General features: G+C 39.1%; 1 protein-coding gene across 1 annotated transcript in view; it reads right to left on the reverse strand.

Moving 5' to 3' along the window:
• The window catches only part of ZDHHC20 (zinc finger DHHC-type palmitoyltransferase 20), an 86,220-nt gene extending 63,314 nt beyond the window's left edge, over positions 1–22,906 (reverse strand). The window contains exons 1-2 of the mRNA XM_037157818.2: positions 22,724–22,906; positions 4,409–4,435 (exon numbers count right to left, since the gene is read on the reverse strand). Of these exons, the coding sequence (XP_037013713.2) occupies positions 4,409–4,435; positions 22,724–22,841 (145 nt within the window). The 5' untranslated portion in view covers positions 22,842–22,906. The remainder of the gene's footprint in view (positions 1–4,408; positions 4,436–22,723) is intronic.
• Between the last annotated feature and the right edge of the window lie 279 nt (positions 22,907–23,185).

Below are 23,185 nucleotides of genomic sequence, written 5' to 3' on the forward strand. Positions count from 1 at the left end.
TCCAGGAGACAGGAAGGAAGCCTCCAGGAAGCCAGGGCTCAATGACTCCTCACATCCTGCAGCTCATCAGTAAAAAGCACTTCAGGGCTGCTACATGGCAATGGAAAAGAACAAGCCACTAAACACAACACAACCAGATAGAGTAAAAGAAGATAGATTTGCAAAGTACATACTAATTATTCCAATTGCAAAAAGTTTAAGAAGAGACAAAACTGATCTGTGGTGACAGACAGGACAACAGTGGCTACCCCGGGGAGGGGGGAAGGCGCTTACTGTCCCGAAGGGGCAGACGAGCACTTCCTGAGGTGCTGAAAGCAGTTTATGCCTGGACCTGGGAGGTCGTTGCACTGGTAGTGCTTATGCTGTAAACAGTCATTGAGTTGAACACTTAAGATTTGTGTGTTTTATATTTATATGTCACACCTCCATAAAAATAAAGAAGGGGCGAGGTTGAGAAAAAAAAAAGTAAAAAGCACTTCAAATTCTAGCTCCTACAATCTCTTTCAATGTAAACTTTTCACTACTTCAACTGTTGCTTATTTCACTTGGATTAATGCAAAAGTCAACTGGTCTCCGTAGTCTAGTCTGTCTCATTTCCAACCCATCTCGGTGGGCAGCATAAAATGTGCTGCTTAGACCCCTACCCCCTGGCAGTGAAATTCCTGTGAAGTAACTCCAACTGCATTAACTAATGAATTCATTCTAAAACTCTGGGACTTCCTAGTAACCATATCTGACCATAGTTATTCAAATCACCACTTCTGCCACTGAAAGTCTGAGACAGCATATAATGTAGACCTTATTTCTAACTCTCACGACAATGTGGTAATTCTTTCAGTTTACAAAGGTAAAAACTGAGGCTCAGGGAATTTAATTTCTTGCCCAGTTTCATTTAGTTACTAAACGAGAAACCCAGATTTCAAACCCATATCTACTTAATAAAAATCCAAGGCTCCTTTCACTGTCATACCTAAAGTTATATTTTCCTCCACTTTTTGAACCATCATCATAGTGTTGGCACAGGCAGCTAGTTTGGTATTAACAAAAGAGAAGGAAGTAAAACTGGCTAAGCGTGACTAGGTGAGAAGGCTAATGCCTCACAGATACCCCACATGAGAGCCCCATCCTCCACCAAAGGGATGTTAATTTTGGAGCAGGCAGGAAAGACCAGCTTTCCAGTCTTCCTGGGAGAACAATCCATCAGTTTGCAGGGACTGGGGAGGGGGAGAATAAACAGGGAAAATTGCCTAGGCATGTGCAATAGGAGCAAAAATAGCAAGCATTAAGGGGAAGAGAAAAACCTAGGAAACGAATTGGATAGCAGGAGGCATCAGCAGAGCCCCGTGAAGATCCAGGAAAGAGATAGTGTAGTATGAAAGAAAATTTACTCCTTCCCAAACCCAAGGAAATATAATCAAAGCTTAACGGTCCAAGTCTCACACATACTCTCTCTCTCTCTGCAGCAGCCTTGGGGACCAGATGGGAGCAGAGACCTGGACTACTGGAATCTTGGATCCCAGGCTAATGGCACTGCAGCTCTGGGCCCTGGATCTCCTCCTGGACTCAGTGGGGACAAGTGTGGGGCTGTGACCTCAGAGGCTGGACTTCTGAAATGAGACAGAGCTGAGCCAGCAGGTTGTGGAAGAGACAGTACAGCGCCCTCTTCAGGGGGATCTATGTCCCGTGTGCCCTTCCACTAAGTCTTGCTGCTACTACTACTGTTCAAATCCTCCTATGTGTGACTCCCCAAAATGCATTTCCCCAAGCAGCAAGAACCTATTTCTAGACTGGTTTACCTCAGGCAACAACAGTGGTCACAGCCTACTTTAAAGCCAACATCTGATCCCAAGATAAAGTTCTAACTATAATCTCCTTCTATTTTCAAATTTGCCTTCTTTTCACTCCCATTAAAATTGATTGTCATCCTCACTAACCATACTGGTTTTTTGAACTGCATTTTGTATCATTTCAGCTCCCTCCACGTTAAATCTCACAGTCCACTCAGCAGATTCAATACCATTCTTTGTTTTTCCTTTGGAAAAGCATGCTGGAGCTCAGTCTCCTAATATTACCACCAACTGTCATCTTCATCTAACTCACTTCACTTCATTTTTGCCTGGCCTGACATTCAGTCAAGTTTGTCAATCGTCATCTATACACTATTGTATAGCTTTGAAATAAATGGTAGCCTAGAGCTGTTTAAACCTCTTGACCGTTTAGTTACTTACAATTAAAGCTAGAATGTAAAACAATACAGCCTAAAAACATTTTTAAAAACATTTAACATATTTTTAGAATATTTCTGCTCTCCATAAGAACAAAAACAAAATGGCTCTTGCTTTAAAAACCTGTAACTCTCACTTATAAAAACATAGGTAAAATACATCTCTCAGCATAATGCCTGAAATACAGTAAGTACTTAATAATGGGACACAAGCCCCCTTTTCAGGTCCTCTTTCCCAGAACTAGCTGGACTCCATAAAGCATGACTGACCCTAATGGTTTTAGAGCCTTTATCCTCAGGACTAGAAAATTACTGGAAGCCCCCTAAAGGTGCTGAGAATCTAGGAACTTATGAAACAGGATATACCAGACCACAACCATCCAAACTGGACCATATACCTTTGAAACAAGTTGCAGCTCAACTGAAACCTTTTGCTCTATAACCACCCCATTACCTAATAAGTGCCCAAAGCTCTAACCTCCTGGGGCTGCTGCATTTCTCCACACCTAGCCCTTTCCCTCCCTTGGGAAAGTAAAAATAAAAACTTTGCTATCCTTCACTCTGTGAATTCTTTCACAGCCCAAGTCAGGAGCCTGCTACGTGCTGCCTGACACAGAACCCACCTGACTAAAATGCTAGCAGACCATGAGGAACCTCTAGACAAAGAAAATTCCTGCCTAAGACTGATTAATAGCTACTCATTCATACCTTATTGTTTAACCATACCACAAAGGGAGAACACAACACCACAAAATATACTTTGTAAAGGTCAAAATTAATCTCAACCTCTTTCCACTCTCTATTTTCCCATACCAGCAATTTTCCATAGAGACTACAAACAGATACAAGCTCAACCTCTAGAGACAGGTGAGGCCTCTCTTCCTTCTTTAATGAGGAGAGTCCATTACTCTATCTGCAGATTGGGTTTTCCTGCTTGTTCCCTCTTCTCAATAAAACCTGCTTTTCCCCTTTAACCTCTTATCTGGCTTGAGTCTTAAATCCTTTTTGGGTTGAGTCTGGAGTTCCCACGGGGAACTCCCCACTCTGGCATCAAAATTATGGTGTAAAAAATAGAAAATATTGCTTTTAAACAAGCTTGAATTAATGTGATTGCTAATAACAAACTTCTGTGCACACATATGTGCTAAAAAATACATAAAGCAAGTTAACTAAGCAAATTAAATCAAAGCTGAAAGAAAACAGGAACCTATAAATCAAAAAGCCTGATTCATAAATCACCTGTAACTAAATTAAAGACAAACAAATAAGCAAACAAAAAACTTCATCAAAAGACTCTTCGGAAAACATGGAGAAAACATTTCCAAGAAATAAAGATACAAACTGAAAGTTCTATTTTAAGAATTTCAGAAATTCTCTGCTTTCTGTATGTACTCATTCAACATATGGAACACAATTTTGATTTAAAGGAAGAAAAACAAACCTACCGAGATTGAGTCTATGTTTATTCTGTTACTGAGAAATCAGATTCAAAGCCAACTTGAGAGTTACATAGTTAATGCCTTATTATTTCCAGTAATAAGAATAAATATTAATTTCTAACTGTAAAACCGTTCTAGAAATTGTCTGGATTTCTGTATCTCAAATCATCAAATTTTATTCCTGAAATCTGTCTCATTACACCTAAAATTTTATTTTATCTCAGTGAGCTCTGAGCAAATATTTTTTCCTCTAGTTCTGTCTTTGAATAGTCATGATAAAAACTTTTAATTCCCTTTCAAAATGAACCAGTAATACAATTTACAAACTTACAGTCTATTTAACTAAATGTCTGTGAGTACTAAAGTACACATTTTAACAAATGTATAAACAAGAGAAGATAAAATCCCTTCTTCACCCTAAATAGTAAATATCTTTGAACTATTACTCCAAAGAACACACAAGGCAGAAATATGTACATCAATGAAATCTGGATACTAGATGCCTTACAAAATGACAACTATTTTAATTTATATAAATAATGCAAATGAAAATATATTAAATGTATAAAAATGAACCCAGTATTACATCTCATTTTAATTACTTAAACTTAAAAAGTATATACTGTCTTTCTGAAAAAACAAACAAACAAAAAAACCCACACAGTCATCACTAAATAAAAAGAATTCGGGTTGTAATTATGATACCCTAAGTAGTCTACTTAAATTGAGACTAAAAGTACCTTACCATTTTCTCCATTTCCAGAAAGAGTAACTAGAATAGAAGAAAAAATAGTGAATTAATATATTTTAAACATTTTGTACATAAATTTTATCACAGGTTGACTATTCACCTTAACATCATTTTCATAAAGTTTAGTTATAAAATGTAAACACTAATGCAACTTCAGAATTATGCACTCTAAAACATACTAAAAACACCAAACTGCTAAAACTCAAATTCTTCTTCATCATTGACACTGCAATTACATTAAACATTTCTTTCAGAACTCTGTTTATTTTAGGCATTTCCATATGGTTATAGCTGTGCTGTTTCCTTAGCTCTTTCCTTAGTGCTACCTTGAACAGGACTCCTCTATGGCACTCTTAGTTACTTAATTAGTCTATCATGTACCCCTACAGAGTTTTTCCTCAATTTCTTTGGCATAATATTTGTATCTCTTTGCTTTCACAATGAATATCTTAGTTCCCAATTAACTTACTTAATTTAGTTTATCCTAAAATATACATAAAATAGTTTAAAACTGCATACAAGTGTATTTCTTTGCAGCTTTTTCATTTTATTTTGTTTTGGCTTTAGACTATATCCCACTAAGGAGTACTATGTTCAAAAGTCACTTGAGGCCCAGGCCAGGAAGCTAAGTTGGTTACAGCATCATCCTGATGCACCAAGGTTGCTGGTTTGATCCCCAGTGAGGGCACATACAGGAAGCAACAATGAGTGCACAAATGAGCGGAACAACAAATCCTTGCTTCTGTCTCTCTCGCCTCTTCTTCTTCTCTCTCAGATTAGCAAATTAAAAAACCAAACAAACAAAAGAAAAAAATAATTTAATAAATTAAGTTCGTTTATCATGATTTTAGATTTTCCAGTTTTTTCTCTCTGTTTTAATTTTATTTTTTCAATATGCATAATATATCAATGGTTTAAAAGTCAAAGTTATATAAAAAGGTACTCAGAAAGGCCTGGCTTTCATTCCTCATGCCAAGTAATCATTCTTATTAGTATTTGTTTTATCCTTTTTATATTTTCTCTTACCGAAATAAGCAAGTAAGTATATACATGGTGGGGCAAAAGTAGGTTTACAGGTGTTTGTAAACATGATGTTACAATAATTAATAACACAAGAATAAATCCTGTTTCATATACTCACAATTGTAAAGCTACTTTTATCCACCCTGTTATTTTCAATTTCTCCATTTATAAGCCATTCTACACCTTGCTTTTTTTTTTTAATCATTACACATAGAGTACATAGACACAACCATGGCTTGTTTGTACGGCACTGCACAGTACTCCATTGTGTGGGGGTCCCGGTAATACAATCAGGCCTCTATCGATAGACATCTGGGTAGTCCCCAGTTTTCTGATGCTACAATGTGGCAATAAATGACCCTATGCATGTGTTATTTGTGAAAGTTTATTTTCAGCGTAGATGCCAATAGTGGGATTATTGGACAAAAAGTAAATCCGCCTGTTTATCCCCCGAATCCTCATTGTAGGGGTTGTACCATTCTACACTCCTACCAGCAATGTATGAAACTGCTTGTTTCTCTAGAATATACCCAATGAAATGTTTTCAAATTTTGGTACTGCAGGGTAGTTTCACTTTGCATTTATCTTATAAGTGAGAGTAAGCATCTGTTCATAAGTTTATGAGCCATTTTCATTTTTTTTCTGTGAACTAACTACTTATATCACCTATTCTTTTTTTTCCCCCTGTAGGGCTTTCCTTAATCTCTGGTTATAAGATCATCCACTCAAATTTTCTTCTAGTACTTGAATGTTTTTGTTTTTTACACTCAGATTTGTTCCACTTTGAAATGGCAGATTCCAGGGACAAGTATCAGATAAGCCCTTAAAAATCATGTTGCCAAAAAGTAAGGAAGAACTAAGTGATGGGGACATGTTAGAAAGACAGAGAAACCAAACTGAAAGAGATTCTATTGGTCAAGTGTGAGAGAATCAGAACAACAACAAAAAATGGTAAGATTATAACCCATAATAGAAGAACCCATGAGACCATGTGCATATAAATGAGTAAATGACCCTGACTGGTGTGGCCCAGTCTGTTGGGCATCATCTGCAATGTGAAAGGTGACCAGTTGGATTCCCAGTCAGGGCACATGGCTGGTTGTAGCCTCAGTCCTGGGTGGGGGCGTGTACAGGAGGTAACAGATCAATGTTCCACTCTCACGTCAATGTTTCTCCCTCCCTTCCCTTCTTTTTGTAAATAAATAAACACATACAATCTTTAAATGAATAACTAAAAATGGGAAAGAGGGAAACCTTTTTCTTACAGTACAATTCTTATGTAGAAGAAATCATGGAATTAGAAAAACCTCCATCTGGCAACCAGTACAATAACTATTTCTAGCAAGAATCTGCAAAGATACTAAAAAGAGTAAGCGCAAGAAATCAGGAATAGATTTCCCCACAAAGATACTGTCTGAGTTTCTCTGGAATCAGGTGCTGAAATAGAGTGTGAGATACAAAATGTTTACTTAGGATCAACAAATAAAGAAAAAAATCTCTATTTCTACAGATGCCAAAAGGCATTTGAAAAATCCAGTATCAATTCCTGATTTTTTTTTTTTTTAAAGATTTCATTTATTTATCTTTAGAGGGGAAGGGGGGAAGGAGAGCGGGAGAGAAACATCAATGTATGGTTGCTTTTTGTGTGTCCCCTGCTGGGGACTGGCCTGCAGGGAACCGGGCCTGCAACCCAGGCATGTGCCCTGACTGGGAATCGAACCGCGATCCTGTGGTTCGCAGGCCCGCGCTCAATCCACTGAGCTACACCAGCCAGGGCCAATTCCTGATTTTTAAAAAAGATTTTATTCATTTATTTCCAGAGAGAGGGGAAGAGAGGGAGAGAATCGTCAATGTGCAATTGTCTCTTGTGGGCCCTGAGCTGGGGTCCTGGTCTGTAACCCAGGCATGTGCACTGACTGGGAATCAAACCAGTGACTCTCTGGTTCAGAGGTCCCCACTCAACCCAATGAGCCACACCAGCCAGGCAAGTTCCTTATTTTTTTAAAAAAGTTAATAGTCCTGGCTCCCCCCCTTCAGCAATATACTCTGACACTACCAGCAGCTCATAGCAAAATAGGCATATGCAATATGATCTTCAAATACAACTAATTAAAAAAAGAATGTATATTCTTTATTTATATATATAGGTGTGTGTGTATGTATATATATGCATGTGTGTGTGTGTGTACAAATAAAACTGTGTAAGAACATGCTCCTTCACTCACTAAAGTGTGTATGGGGGTGGCAGGAGAGAGAACAACACAACTCTAACCTGCCAAAAGAGGGAAAACAAGAGAAAGTATGCTAGTGGCTACTTAAATTTTCTCCCCACTCCCAATAACATTTGGAAACCTATTTTGCTATGAATTTTACATTATTTTGTAAGACAAGTATTATCTAATTTTATAGCATGGGAACAAGTTCAGAGAGCTCATTCGACAAATACTAAAATATACAAAGAGGCCGGTATGGCAGCCATAAAACAAATTAAAGGAAGAGTAGAAAAGAAATTATGGTAGAGAATGAGGGGAAGACAACATGGTAAGGACTTAAGGTGTTCCACTGAAGAGGAGTGAGAAATTTGGTATTAATTTGAAAGGAATCATTCTAGCTGCTTCATAGAGAATAGGCAGGATATAGCATGAGGATGGGGTTGGAGCAAGAAGGGAGAGACAAGATATAAGGGTACTACAGTGTTACAGGCGATAATACTGTGTAACAAACCACCCAAAACTCAGTGACTTTAAACAACCACCATTTATTATTTCCTACAATTGTGTGTCAGCAGTTCTGGCTAAAATCAGGTGAACTGTTTTTTCTACTAGATATAGTCAACTGGTAGCTTGACTGGGGCAGAAAAGTCTAAGATGGCCTTATTCAGAACAGGTGCTTTGGAACTTAGCTCGCCTTGGCCAGACCTCTCTCTCTTGGCTCAGGCCTTTCGGAGCTCAGGGCTGCGGTCCTCTGGCCTCATGCAGCCCAGGATGGCTATGAATGTGGCCCAACACAAAATCATAAATTTACTTAAAACATCATGAGATTTTTTTTTGTGATGTTTTGCAATGTATTTAATGTGTTGCCCAAAACATCTCTTCTTCCAGGGTGGCCCAGAAACACTAAAAGGTTGGACACCTATGGGTCTAGCCTGGACTCCCTTACGTGGTGACCAGAACATGCCAAAAGAGCTAAAGTGAAGATGCATGCTGTCTTGAGGCCTAGGCTCCAGACCATACACATCACTTCCACTATATTCTATTCATCAAAGCAAGTACAAAGCCATCCAGATTCACCAGGTGGGTAAACAGACACCACCTCTTGATGGGAGGAAGTACAAATTACTATGGCCATGTTTTCCAATCTAGTGTACAAGACAGAGACTATGGTGGCTGGAATGAATATAGTTGCAGTAGTAGTGGTGAGAAGCAGCCAGGTTTCATTCAGTACTTTTAATGACAGCATTTACTGATTTATTAGATGTGGAATGATTTCTGAACCAACAAACTGAAATGATGAAATTCATTTACTGAGCTAGAGTAGAAGGAGCAGGTTCAGGAAAGAGAGAAAATAAATCTCAAATTTTATTTTGGACCTGGTAAGTCTTTATTTTGGTCCTGGTAAGGACCTTGGATCAACTAAATATCCAAGCAGAAACGTCAAGAAAGCAGGCATTAGACTATGGAATTTAGCATGGGAATCCAAATCTGGGCTATAGGGGAGCTGATTCTGGGCTGTAGGTGATTCGATGTTTTGCCAAAACCTCTGCAGGAAATGTGCTGCATGAGTAAGCGTGTTGTTGTGGCGAAGCTGCCAATCACCCATGGCTGCGGCCTTCTGAATCATCCAAATAGTTTACACAAAGGAATGTTCAAGCTTAAACTGAATGCAGATTCATTGCTCTCCCTGCTCAGTTATTTTGAATGCAATGACCACACAGTACATATGCTCACTAAACGGCGTCTACCACCCCCAATGTCTAGTACAGTGAAATTATCGTTGTTCATGCACACGCATTCCAGGGCAGGAGGAGCAGGAGGAGGAATACTAATCATAAAAAAGAATAATGAGGCTCTTGCTAGACAGCCCAGTTAGGGGTTCCATATCTAGTCAGGGTATATGCAAGAATCAACCAATAACCGCATAAAGTAGAAGAAAAAAAAATCTCAAACAACCTAACCCTACATCTAAAAGAACTAGAGGAACAATGAAGCCCAGAGCAGCAGAAGAAAGAAAATAATCAAAATCAGAGCAGAATTAAATGACAGAGTTAAAAAAAAATGTCAAAGGGTCAATGAATCCAGGAGCTGGTTCATAGAAAAGATAAACAAAGTTGATAAACTGTTAACCGGATTCACCAACAAGAAAACAGAGAGGACCCAAATAAACGAAAGCAGAAATGAGAGGTAACAACTGATACCACAGAAATACAAAGGATAGTAAGAAATTACTATGAACATGCCCCCAAAAATGCACAACTTGGGCAAAATGAGTAAACTTTTAGAAACATAAAATCTACCAAAACTAAATCAGGAAGAAGCAGAAAAACTGAATAGTGAATATAACAACTGCTTCTATTCTAGTGAAATAGAAGCAGTTATCGTAAAACTCCTGGCACACAAACGCCCTGGGCCAGGTGGCTTCACAGGTTAATTTTACTGAACATTAAAAGAAGAACTAACACCTATCCTTTTCAAACTATTCCCCAAAATTCAAGACCACCAAACTCTTTTTATGACGCCAGTATTATCCTAATCCCAAAGCCAGGTGAGGACACAACAAAGAAAGAAAATCACAAGTCAATATCTCTGATAAACATAGATGTTAAAATCCTCAACAGAATACTACCAAACTGGGTCCAGCAATATATTACACAGATCATACACCATGATCAAGCAGGCTTTATTCCAGGGATGCAAAGATGGTACAATATTTGAAAATTACATCACAAAAAAAGACAAAAATCACACGATCATATCAATAAATGCAGAGAGAGCATTTGATAAAATCCAGTAGCCATTTATGATAAAAACAGTCAACATACTGGGAATAGAGGGAGCATACCTCAAATAGTAAAGGCCATATATGAAAAACCTACTTCCTGCTAACATCATATTTAATGGGCAAAAACTAAAAGCGTTTCCCTTAAGATCAGGAAGAAGACAGGGGTGTCACTTTCATGACTCTTATTCAATCTAGTACTGAAGTCCTAGCCACAGCAATCAGACAAGAAAAAGAAATAAAAGACATCCAAATTGAAAAGGAGGAAATAAAACTATCATTATTTGCAGACAAGATGATAGTGTACATAGAAAACCTTGTAGGTTCTACCCAAATTTTTTGGTGCAGTTCCACCAAAAAAAAACTGCACAAACTTATTAGTGAATATGGCAAATTAGTGGGATACAAAGTCAATATTCGGAAATTGGGGCACAATCATAAAGCAAACCTAAGAAAACTATCCCATTTATTATGGCAACAACAACAAAAATAAAGTACCTAGGAATAAATTTAACTAAGCAGATAAAAGTCCTATACTTGGAAAACTATATAAAAATGAAGAAAGAATTGAGAAAGATACAAATAAATGGAAGGATATTCCATTTTCATGGATTGGAAGACTTAACATCATTAAAATGTCTATACTAATCAAAGCAATCTATAGGTTCAACACAATTCCTATGAAAATATCAATGGCATATTTCACAGACCTAGAACAAATATTCCAAAAATTTATATGGAAACAAAAAAACACCCTGATGCGCCTCAGAAATCTTGAGAAAGAATAAAGTTGGAAGGATCACAATTCCTTATATCAAACTATACTCTAAGGCCACTGTAATCAAAACAGTCTGGTACTGGCATAAGAACAGACACACAGATCAATGGAACAGAATAGAAAGCTCAGAAACAAACCCATATCTCTATGATCAATTAATATTTGACAAAGGGGACACGAGCATACAAAGAGGCTAAAAATAGCCTCTTCAATAACTGGTGTTGAGAGAAATCGATTGGTACTTGCAAAAAAGTGAAACTACACCACCATCTTACCCTATACACTAGAATGAACTCAAAATGGAAAAAGACCTAGCAGAAAACACAGGCAGAAAAATTTCAGATATCCCATGTAGCAATATTTTTGCTGATATATCTCCCAGGGCAAAGAAAATACAGGGAAAAAATAAACAAATGGGGCTACATCAAATTTAAAAGCTTCTGTGTGGTTAAAGAAACTATCATCAAAATGAAAAGAGAACTGACTGTATGGGAGAACATATTTGCCAATGATACATTGGACAAGGGTTTCGTCTCCAAAATATATAAATAAATCATATGACTCAACACCAGCAAGACAAACAATCCAAATTAAAAAATGGGCAAAGGACCTGAACAGACACTTCTCCAAGGAGGACATACACAGGGCCCAGAGACATGAAATGAAGCTCAGTATTACTAGTCATCAGAGAGATGTGAGTTAAAATCACAACGAAGGACTTCTGGCCAAGATGGAGGTATAGGTAGACACAATGTGCCTCCTTGTACAACTAAAACAAGGACAACAACAAATTTAAAAATCAAAAAGCAACCAGAATTCACAGAAAATCGAATTGTATGGAAGTCCATACAGTTAAGAAATATTCCAAGGAGTTAAGAAATATTCATCCAGCCTGGTAGGAAGGGTGGAGACTGGCAGCCAGGTAAAAAGAATTTGTGGCAGCTGGTGGATGGGTGAGGCAGTGGCTTGCAGACTGGGCAGTCCCACATTTACATGCAGATAAACTGGGAGGGACAACTAGGGAGAAAGATAGACCATACAACATAAGGTTTCAGTACTGGGAAATAAAGCCTCAAAGCCTCTGACTGAAAATATCTGTGGGGGTTGAAGGTAGAAACTTCCAGCCTCACAGGAGAGTTTACTGGAGAGACCCACAGGTCCAGAATGTACACAAACCCACCCACATGGGAATTAGCACCAGAAAGGCCCAATTTGATTGTGGGTGGCCGGGGAAGTGACTGAAAACCAGCAGAGAGCAGAGCAAGCAGCACCGGAACGGTGCTCTTGGACACCTCCTCCACATACAGTGTCACGACCAAGTGATGTAAGTTGCCCAGCCCTGGTGAACACCTAAGGCTCTACCTCTTACTATATAACAGGCGTGTGGAGTCAAAAAAAAAAAAAAAATGACCCAAATGAAATAACAGTTCAAAGCTCCAGAAAAAATACAAGTAAGCGATGAAGAGACAGCCAACCTACCAGATACACAGTTCAAAACCCTGGTTATCAGAATGCTCCAGGAAATCACTGGGTACTTCAACAGCATAAAAAAGACCCAGTCAGCAATGTAGGTCACATTATGTGAAACAAAGAAAAATCTACAAGGAACCAACAGTGACAGGAAGGAAACCAGGACTCAAATCAATGGTTTGGAGCACAAGGAAGAAATAAACAATCAGAACAGAATGAAAAAACAAGAATTCAAATAAATGAGGAGAGGCTTAGGAACATCCAGGACATCTTTAAAGGTTCCAACATCCGAATTATAGGAGTACCAGAAGAAGAGGAAGAGCGACAAGTGGAACACTTATTTGAACAAATAATTAAGGAGAACTTCCCCAATCTGGCAAAGGGAATAGAATTCCAGGAAGTCCAGGAAGCTCAGAGAGTCCCAAAGAAGCGGGACCCAAGGAGGAACACACCAAGGCACATCATAATTACATTAGCCAAAATTAAAATTAAGGAGAGAATCTTAAAGGCAGCAAGAGAAAAGGAAACAGTTACCTATTAAAAAGTTCCCATAATACCATCAGCTGATTTCTCAAAAGAAACCTTACAGGCAAGAAGGGGCTGGAAAGAAGTACTCCAAGTCATGAAAGGCAAGGACCTACATCCAAGATTGTTCTATCCAGCAAAGCTATCACTTATAACAGACGGGCAGATACAGTGCTTCCCAGATAAGGTCAAGTTAAAGGAGTTCATCATCACCAAGCCCTTATTATATGAAATGTTAAAGGGACTTATCTAAGAAAAAGAAGATCAAAAATATGAACACTAAAATGACAATAAACTCATAGCTATTAACAACCAAACCTAAAAAAAAAACAAACAAAAACAAACTAAACAAACAACTAAAACAGGAACAGAATCACAGAAATAGAGATCACATGGAGGGGTATCAGTAGGGCAGTGGGACAGGGAGAGAGGGGGAAAAGGTATAGAAAATAAGTAGCATAAATGGTAGGTAGAAAATAGACAGGGAGAGGTCAAGAATAGTATGGAAAATGTAGATGCCAAAGGGGGATTGTACCTTGTATGTATGACCCATGGACATGAAGTAAAGTAGAGGAATGTGGGTGGGATGGGGTGTGCAGGGTGGAAGGGAATAAGGGGGGGGGGAATGGGACAACTCTAATAGCATAATCAATAAAATATATTTTTAAAATATAATAAATAAATAAACAATCACAATGAGATTCCACCTCACACTAGTCAGAATAGCCATCATTAATAAATCGACAAGTGCTGGCAAGGGTATGAAGAAAAGGTAACCCTAACTAATGGTAGGAATGCAGCCTGGTGCAGCCACTGTGGAAAACAGTATGGAATTTCCTCAAAAAGCTAGAAATGGAACTGCCTATTGACCCAGTGATTTGACTGCCGGGAATATATCCTAAGAATCCTGAAACACCAATTCAAAACAACTCATACACTCTTATGTTCACAGCAGCACCATTTACAATAATCAAGTGCTGGAAACAACTTGAGTACCCATCAGTAGATGACTGGCTTAAAAAACTGTGGAACATTTACACAATGGAATATTACACAGCAGAAAGAAAGAATTCCTACCTTTTGTGACAGCATGAATGGAACTGGAGGCTATTATGCTAAGTGAAACAAGCCAAGCAATGAAAGAAATACTATATGATGTCACCACAAGAGGAATCTAATGAACAAAATAATCTAACTAGCAAAACAGAACGAGAGACATGGAAACATGGAACAAACTGACAGGTGCCAGGGGGGAGGGGAAGTGGGGGGAATTGTGGAAAGAAAGGGAAGGAATTAGTCAAAGAACATGTATGAATGACCCATGGTCTTGGACAATGGTATAGGGACTGATGTGGGTGCAAGGGAGGGCAAAAGGGGAAAAATTGGGACAACTGTAAACAAGAATACACAAGAATAAAAAAAATAACATGGAACAACAATTTGATGTTTCTCTCTCTGAAATCATCACAAAAAAAGGAATATAGAGTATTGAAAATGGTAACTATGTGGGTAAATATGTAATATTTGTTTTCATATTATTTAAACAAAATAATAGCAATATAGTGTGAGTTTTATAACATATAAAATGCATGACAACAATAACATACAGGCTTGGAGGGAAGAAATGAAGGAATGCTTTTATAAGCTACTACATGTGAAGTGGTATATACCTGAAGGTAAGTTATAAGTTAAAGATGTACACCATAAATCCTAAAACAGTCCTCACCAGTATGGCTCAGTTGGTGGGTGCTGTCCTGCAACACAAAAAGTTGCTGTTCAATCAATTCCCCATCAGGGCACATGCCTAGGTTGCAGGTTCGGTCACTGATTGGGTTGATGTTTTCTCTTTCACATCAATGTTTCTCTCCCTCTCTTTATCCCTCCCTCCCCCTTTGTGAAAAAATCAATAAATATTTAAACCATAAATAAACCACTAAAATAACAGTTGTACCTAATAAGCCAACAAATGGAAATAACCATAAAAATAACTCAAAAAATTTTACTTTATTGGTTTTAGAGAAAGAGAGAAAAGGAAGGACGAAGAGAGGAAAGGAAGGAGGAGAGACACTGATTTGCTATTCCACCCATCTATATATTCCCTGGTTGATTCCTGTATGTGCCCCAACCAGAGAGTGTACCTACAACCCTGGCACACTGGGATGACACTACAAGCAACTGAGCTACCTGGCCAGGGCAATTATAAAATTTAAAATCATTTAAAAGTTGATTAATTCAAAAGAAGGCTGAAGAAAGAGGAAAAGGAAACAAAGAACACAGAGGACAGATTTAAAAATAGCAAATGATAAGGCTTAAACTTGACTATATATATATATATTTAAACATATTTTATTGATTATGCCATTACAGTTGTCCTATTTCCCCCTTCATTCCCCTCCACCCTGCAAACCCCTCCCCCACCATTCCCCCTCTTTATGTCCATGTGTCACAAGTTCTTTAGATTTGTTGTATTTCCCATACTATTCTTACCCTCCCCCCTATCTATTTTCTACCTACCATCTATCCTACTTATTTTCTGTACCTTCTCCCCCCTTCTCCTCCTCCCACTCCCCTGTTGCTAACCCTCCATGTGATCTGTATTTCTATGGTTCCACTCCTGATCTAGCTGTCCTCTTAATTTGCTTTAGGTGTGGTTGTTAATAACTGTGAGTTTGCTGTTCTTTCACTGTTCATACTTTTGATCTTTTTCTTAGATAAGTCCCTTTAACATTTCATATAATAAGGGCTTGGTGGTGATAAACTCCTTGACCTTATCTGAAAAACACTTTTATCTGCCCTTCCATTCTAAATGAAAGCTTTGCTGGATAGAGCAATTTTGGATGTAGGTCTTTGGATTTCATGACCTGGAATACTTCTTTCCAGCCCCTTCTTGCCTGTAAGGTCTCTTTTGAGAAATCCGCTGACAGTCTGATGGGAACTCCTTTGTAGGTGACTGTCCCCTTATCTCTTGCTGCTTCTAGGATTGTCTCCTTCATTTTAATCTTGGTTAATGTAATTATGATGTGCTTTGGTGTGTTCCTCCTTGGGTCCAACTTCTTTGGGACTCTCTGAGATTCCTGGATTTCCTGGAAGTCTATTGCCTTTGCCAGATAGGGAAAGTTCTCCTTTATTATTTGGTCAAATAAGTGTTCCACTTGTTGCTCTTCCTCTTCCCCTTCTGGTACCCTATAATTCGGATGTTGGAACGCTTAAAGATGTCCTGGAAGTTCCTAAGCCTCTCCTCATTTTTTTGAATTCTTGTTTCTTCATCCTTTTCTGTTTGGTCATTTTTTTCCTCCTTCTGGTCCACTCCCTTGATTTGAGTCCCAGTTTCCTTTCCATTACTATTGGTTTCCTGTGCATTTCCCTTCATTTCAATTAGTTTAGCTTCAATATGTTCATCTAATTTGTGACTAAAATCAACCAGTTCTGTGAGCATCCTGATCACCAGTGTTTTGAACTGTGCTTCTGATAGGTTGGATAGCTCTTGGTCGCTTATAAGTATTGACTCTGGGGCTTTGAACTGTTCTTGAGCCACAATGTTTTAGTCTGTTCACGCCTGTTATGTATGAGGGGCGGAGCCTTAAGTGTTCACCAGGGTGGGGCAACCCAGGTCGCTGGTTTGTGACCCTGTATGTGGGGGTGGGGTGAGAGAGGGGCAATGGTGTTTGTTCTGCTCTTTCTCAGATTTCAGTCCCCTCTGCTGCTTCTCCCAAGCAAACCTGGCCCCCCTGGTGCTGGCTCTGAGGTGTGTGGGCCTGTGCACCTTCCAGGACCCTGTGGGTCTCTCCAACAAACTCTCTGTGAGCCTGGGAGCTTCTCCCAGCACGTCGACCCCGAAAGTTTTTCCAATTGGTACTTTTAGGCTTTATTTCCCGTCACTGGGGCCCTAACCCGAGCAATCTGTCTCACTGCTCGCTCCTTTGCCTGGTTTATCTGCACGTGAATGTGTGATCATGGTCAGCCGTCTTGCGCCCCCACTGGGTCTGCCGGTTGCCACCCTGAGCCTGGGATCTGCCGACCGCTGCCTGCACTTCTGGGTCAGTCCGGCCAATTTTTGCTGCTGATCCCACTCCACCAGCCACTGGCTCTGCCCCTCTTAACCGATCTGGCTGAATGGTTTGTTGTTGTCAGACTTCCATACAGTTCAATTTTCTGTGTTTTGATTGCGTTTTTGTTACTAAAACTTTGTTGTCTTTAAACTTGGTTGTGCGAGGAGGCACAGTGTTTCCACCTATACCTCCACCTTGGCTGGAAGTCCCCAACTTGACTATATTAATAATCACATTGAGTGGAATGGGTCAAAACTCCCCAACTGAAGGGCAGAGATTGTACAGCATGGTGTCTATAGTTAATTTTGTACTGTGTATTTGACACTTGTTAAGAGAGTAAATCTTAAAAGACCACCATCACAAGGAAAAAAATTTGTGATGATGAATGTTAACTAGATTTTGGTGATGATTTTTCAATATAGATACATATGAATATTATGTTGTAGACCTAACACTAATATAATGTTACAGGTTAATTTTTCTGAAAGGCAGAGATTTGCCTGGCTGGTGTGGCTCAGTGAGTTGAGTACTGGTCTGCAAACCAAAGGGTTGCTGGTTCAATTTTCCATCAAGGCACAAGCCTGGGTTGCAGGCCAGGTCCCTAGCTGGGGGGCATGTCACACATCAATGTTTCTTTCCCTCTTTATGCCTTACTTCCCCTCTCACTAAAAAAAATATTAAAAAAGTCTTTTTAAAAAGTTAAAATACATTAAAAATACAGTAAGATACAAGAGATTTTCAGAATGGACTTAAAAAACAAGATTAACTGTAGGCTGCTTACAAGAAATGCATTTTATTTTTTTAAAGATTTTATTTATTTTTTAGAGAGAGGGGAAGGGTAGGAGAAAGACAGGGAAAGAAACATGGATGTGCCAGAGAAACATCAATCAGTTGCCTCTCACATACCCCTAATCAAGGACTTAGCTGGCAACAGAGGCATATGGGAATTTAAACAGTGACATTTTGGTTTGCAGTATGAGGCTCATCCCACTGAGCCACACCAGGGAGGGCCAAGTAATGCATTTTAAATATAAAAATATAAACAGGTTAGAGTAAAAGAAGAGGGAAAGACATACCACGCTAACACTAATTAAAAGAAAGATTTGTGGACATGTTAATATTTGCCAAAGTAAATTTCACAGTAAACAATATCACCAGGGACAAGAAAGTCACTTTACAATGATAAGGGTCAATTCCTCAAGAGGACAGTACAATTCTAAACATTTCATATACCTAATTACAATACTACAAAATACATGAAAGCAAAAACTGATAGAAATGGAAGGAGAAATAGACAGGTCTACACTTAGAGTCCCACCTCTCTCAATAATTAATTGACAGAATAAAAAATCAGCAAGTACAGACATGACTTGAACAACATTACCAATTTTTCTTAATTGACATTTATGGAGCATTATGGCATAACAGAATACTCTACCCAACAATAAACAGCAAAATATACTGCTGGATATAGAATACATTTTTCTCAAAGGCACACAGAACACTTCTAAGACAGACCACATTCTGGGCCATAAAACAAGACTGAATATATTTTAAAGAACTTAAGTCACAGAAGGTATGTTTTCTAACTACATGGAATTAAACTTGAAATCAGTAACAAAGAGATACCAGGAAAATCCCCACATACTGTAACTCCAAAATACACAGCATACTTCTAAACTAACCCATGGTTTGAAGATAAAAGCAAAAGTGAAAAAGGAAAATAATTTGAACTGAATAAAAATACAACATATCAAAATTGATGGGGTGCAAATAAATCAGTATTTAAGGATAAATCTATAGAACTAAACACCTAAGATTCGACTCAATAACATCAGTTTGGAACATTAAGAAAAAGGAGCAAATTAAACACAAAGTAAGAGAATAATAGATATCAAATTACAAATAGATGAAATTGAAAACAGAAAAACAAAGAAAAATCAAATCAAAAGCTTGTTCTTTTGAAATCAATAAAACACATAGGAATCAAGTGTGTTGAGAATCGACAGTGTTCTCCTTGTTGATATTTAAGCTATTTATCTTGTTACATTCTAAATTTAAAGAAATTATTGAGACACAAGGAAGTATTAGATACATAGGCTCAGAGGTTACAGCTCTAATCTACCTATTTTTCTCTGAAAAATATAAAAGGCATATTGATCCCTAGACAAACCACATTGCTCTTCCAAACAACAGTTTTCTTAGGAGTAAAATAAAGAGACTGAATTAGAAAATCTCTAAAATCTCTTTAAACTCTAAGATCCTCTACATGCCAAATAAAAGGTACATATATACTACTAACAGCTATAAATGACCTGAATGAGATGCTCTGATAAAACCCTTGGAAACTAGGGAGAAGTTGGTTAATCTACCCATAATTAAATACATGTGTTTAAATATCAGCCTTGGGAAAAATGAAAGAATTTCAGTTCAATTTAAAATCAAAGGCCATTATTACTAATTAACGTTAATTGTCACTTCTCCGCTCATTACCCCTGTGAGAAAGCCATGTTAGATGTATTACTTACTCAATTTTTGTTCTCAATCATACTCTTCTCAGTAATACAAATTCCTGACTAATAAGAGGTATGTCCAGAAAAAATCCAACCATTGTTAATATAACAAGAATAGATAGCACAATACCAATGTAACCTGGCAATGATGTAATCTGGCAAGGAGAGTGGTCTGGAATGCACATGTGTGAACACTGACTTCACTGTACTAGTCAGCGGGAGTGGTAGGCCTGTTTAGTGAGCATGTGTTCTGTGTGGCCCTTGAATTCAAAATGACTGAGTGAGTAAAGCAACAAATCTGCACTCAATTTTGCTTTAAGCTTGAACATTCTCTGGTGGAAGCTATTTGGATGATTCAGAAGGCTGCAGCTATGGGCCAGGGGTGATTGGCAGCTTCACTAACTACAACACATCCACTCATGCATCACATTTCCTGCAGAGGTTTTGGCAAAATATCTAGTCATCCAGGTGACTCAATACCATACAGCCCAGATTTGGAGCCCTGCAACTTCTGGCTATTTCCAAAACTAAAATCACCTTTGAAAGGGAAGAGATTTCAGACCATTGATGAGATTCGGGAACGTACGACGGGGCTGCTGATAGTGATTGGGATAGGTGCACTGTGTGCAGTCAGAAGGTGCTTACTTTGAAGGGGACTGGGATATCATTGTCTTTTGTCCAATGTTTCCCCCTATTTTTCATATTACATGACTGGATACTTTCTGGACAGGCCTACACACACACACACACACACACACACACACACACATAGTGTGTGTGCATGAAATTACAAAATGAAGTTAGAGAAGCTGGGATGAAATGAGGGCCTCTCATAAATTATTTGTTCAAATGTCTTACTGTGGACCAGGCATTTTTATTGTCTAATATTTAGAAAACTTCTGCTGCCACCTTTTAGGAGAATATTACCTTATACAAATAGACCATAACTACTAATACTGATATCTGCCCTGAGTGTCTGGGTCTGGATAAACAACTAGTCTTGCATAGTTGTCAATTTTAAAAACATGGATTCCAGAGCCATATCATTTGAGTTCTAATTCTGATTATGCCATTTACTAGTTATTATACAAATTATTTAACTTTATGGAGATTATTATGAGCTTTAAATAAGTCAACACATGTAAAGGTATTATTTATTATCTTCCTCTCCCATGTAGTTTGACAAAGAATATCAGAAGTTATGAAAATTTTATGAAAATTTTTGAAATAGCCCATTAAAATTTACACTTCTATTAAATTATATATTAATGTATTTAAGTGGATCTGTGCTTATGAAAATATAAATGTATAGTTTAAAGAACAGTTTTAAAATGAGACTGAAGGAGCTGTCATGTTCAACTATGTAATGCAGTGACACTGCAGACCTCCCAAATTCTCCCTAAACTTAAATAATTGAGAAGTATTAAATGCAGGTTCTATGTAAGACCTTTCACCTTCAGTATTTTAAAATACCCTCATGGCCTGCTAAAAGTTGCATGCTGAATAGAAAGATGTGGGTCACATTCTAACAGCCACTCAACAATTGTGTGACCTAACCAAAGGGCCTATTTACTCAGTCTCATTTCCTAAATCTGTGGAATATTGAAGGGAAAACAATGAAATGACTCCTCCAGACACTCTCAATTCATGTTTCTTTTCCTTCATGTTTGATGTCATCTGTTGATTAAATGTGCAATTGCAACATAAATGCACATTTTTAGTGTTCCTTCAGAAGCTTTACTTCAAAACCACTATGAAATTAAAATAGGGTGGGAATAATCTTTTGATGTAATTAAATAAGATCCGTACAACCTTTGTAACAAATGCCCACTTCAGAGTAATTAAGATAAAGTATCATCTTAAGCTGATGAGAATCCTATGATTACCATCACCTCCTGGAAGTAGCCTCAAGAAATACCCAACTCTAGCCCATTTTAATTCATTCAAACATTTCTGGCAAATATTCTGGTATCCAAAAGAATGAGACTAAATAATATTCAACGGATTATTATTATTTGAAAATGTATTCCACAACTAACTTATTCTGGGCCTACTTGCAGGGAGTTTTCCTCGGAATTAAATATTCTATAGTACAAAATAATTTTTTTAAAGGTAGGTATTTTCACTTAAAAATCTATCTCCAAACTTTCTGAGCCAAAGCATTCTCTTTCATGCGCAGAACTCGGCTTTTGCTACTTCTCTGAGAGATGTGCAAACCCGGACCCACAACAGGGAGTCCTGTTTGTGCCACCTTCCAGTGGAGTGCATGGTACAGCTTTCCATTCCTACAATCCCTATTGTATGCGTCTCTGTTTTGATAATGTGGACTCAGTCCCGACACAAAGACTAGGGATAAGGAGGGACTGCGTCCACAAACGGCACTCACCACGTGGCCCTAAGTTCTTACGAAGAACGGAGGCAAGCAGCTGACCAGAACCCAGATGCCAATGTAAACCTGAAACAGCTGCTCAAAGCGCATCAACTACTCCCGTAATCAATCAATCAATCACCAGTCAATGTTTTTGATAGGCCATTTCCTCCCCTCTTAAGGACAACCTAAGTAAACCCCTACCGTAAGTGTACTAGGTAGTTCCTCCTGTTTTTCAGGGGATCGGGTGAGAACTACTGAGGGAAATGACAGTAAGGACGAGCAGACTAGAAATTTCCGTAAGAAAACAGCTGCGGAAAGGATCAATTGTTTCACTCATTCTTTGACCAAAAGCAGCACTGAGTGTGAGTTACTGACTCTGACTGGGAAGAAAGAACTTCCCACTGGCCGGTGGCCGCCCTGCCTCGCAGCTCCCTTCGCTCCTCGGTCCACACGGCCGCCACTCCTTAGGCCCGAGTCTTCACTGTGAATGGCACAAACGCTGGAACCCCCACACACTTCCGCAACCGCTCCGCCCCGGGAAACCCCTTCGGGCTCCGCGGTGGGGCGCGCCCTCCTGGTACTCACACACACACAGCTCCACCACGTACGCGTAGTAGGACCAGGCCACCACGAAGGCGATGAACAGCACCGGCACCCAGCCTACGCCGCGTTGGCAGCAGCGCCAGGACCGTCCCGGCGCCATGTTCCGGGGCGGCTGCAGCACCAAGACCCAACGAGTACCGAGCCTAACCTAGCTACGCCCCAAATCGGACGACGCTAATCCCGCGGAACCGCCCCCGAGCCCCCCCACCGCCGCAGCGCCAGGCCCCGCCCCCGCGCCAGGCCCCGCCCCCGCGCCGGCCTTCGTCTTACCTTAGGACTGGGTTCCTGAGACTAAAACTGGAAGGTCCGCTCTTTGGGCGGGTCCCCGGCTCCCCACAGCCAGGGGCGGGGCAACCAGAGCTGGCGGAGGAGCCTATTCCGGGAGCCAGGCTTGAGGGGCGGTGCCTGCCTTTGGTTTGTTAAGTTTAAAAGCACTTCCTGGAC

This window comes from Artibeus jamaicensis, unplaced genomic scaffold, assembly GCF_021234435.1.
Source record: "Artibeus jamaicensis isolate MK-2021 breed Jamaican fruit bat unplaced genomic scaffold, CSHL_Jam_final contig_3188, whole genome shotgun sequence".
NCBI classification, from domain to species: domain Eukaryota; kingdom Metazoa; phylum Chordata; class Mammalia; order Chiroptera; family Phyllostomidae; genus Artibeus; species Artibeus jamaicensis.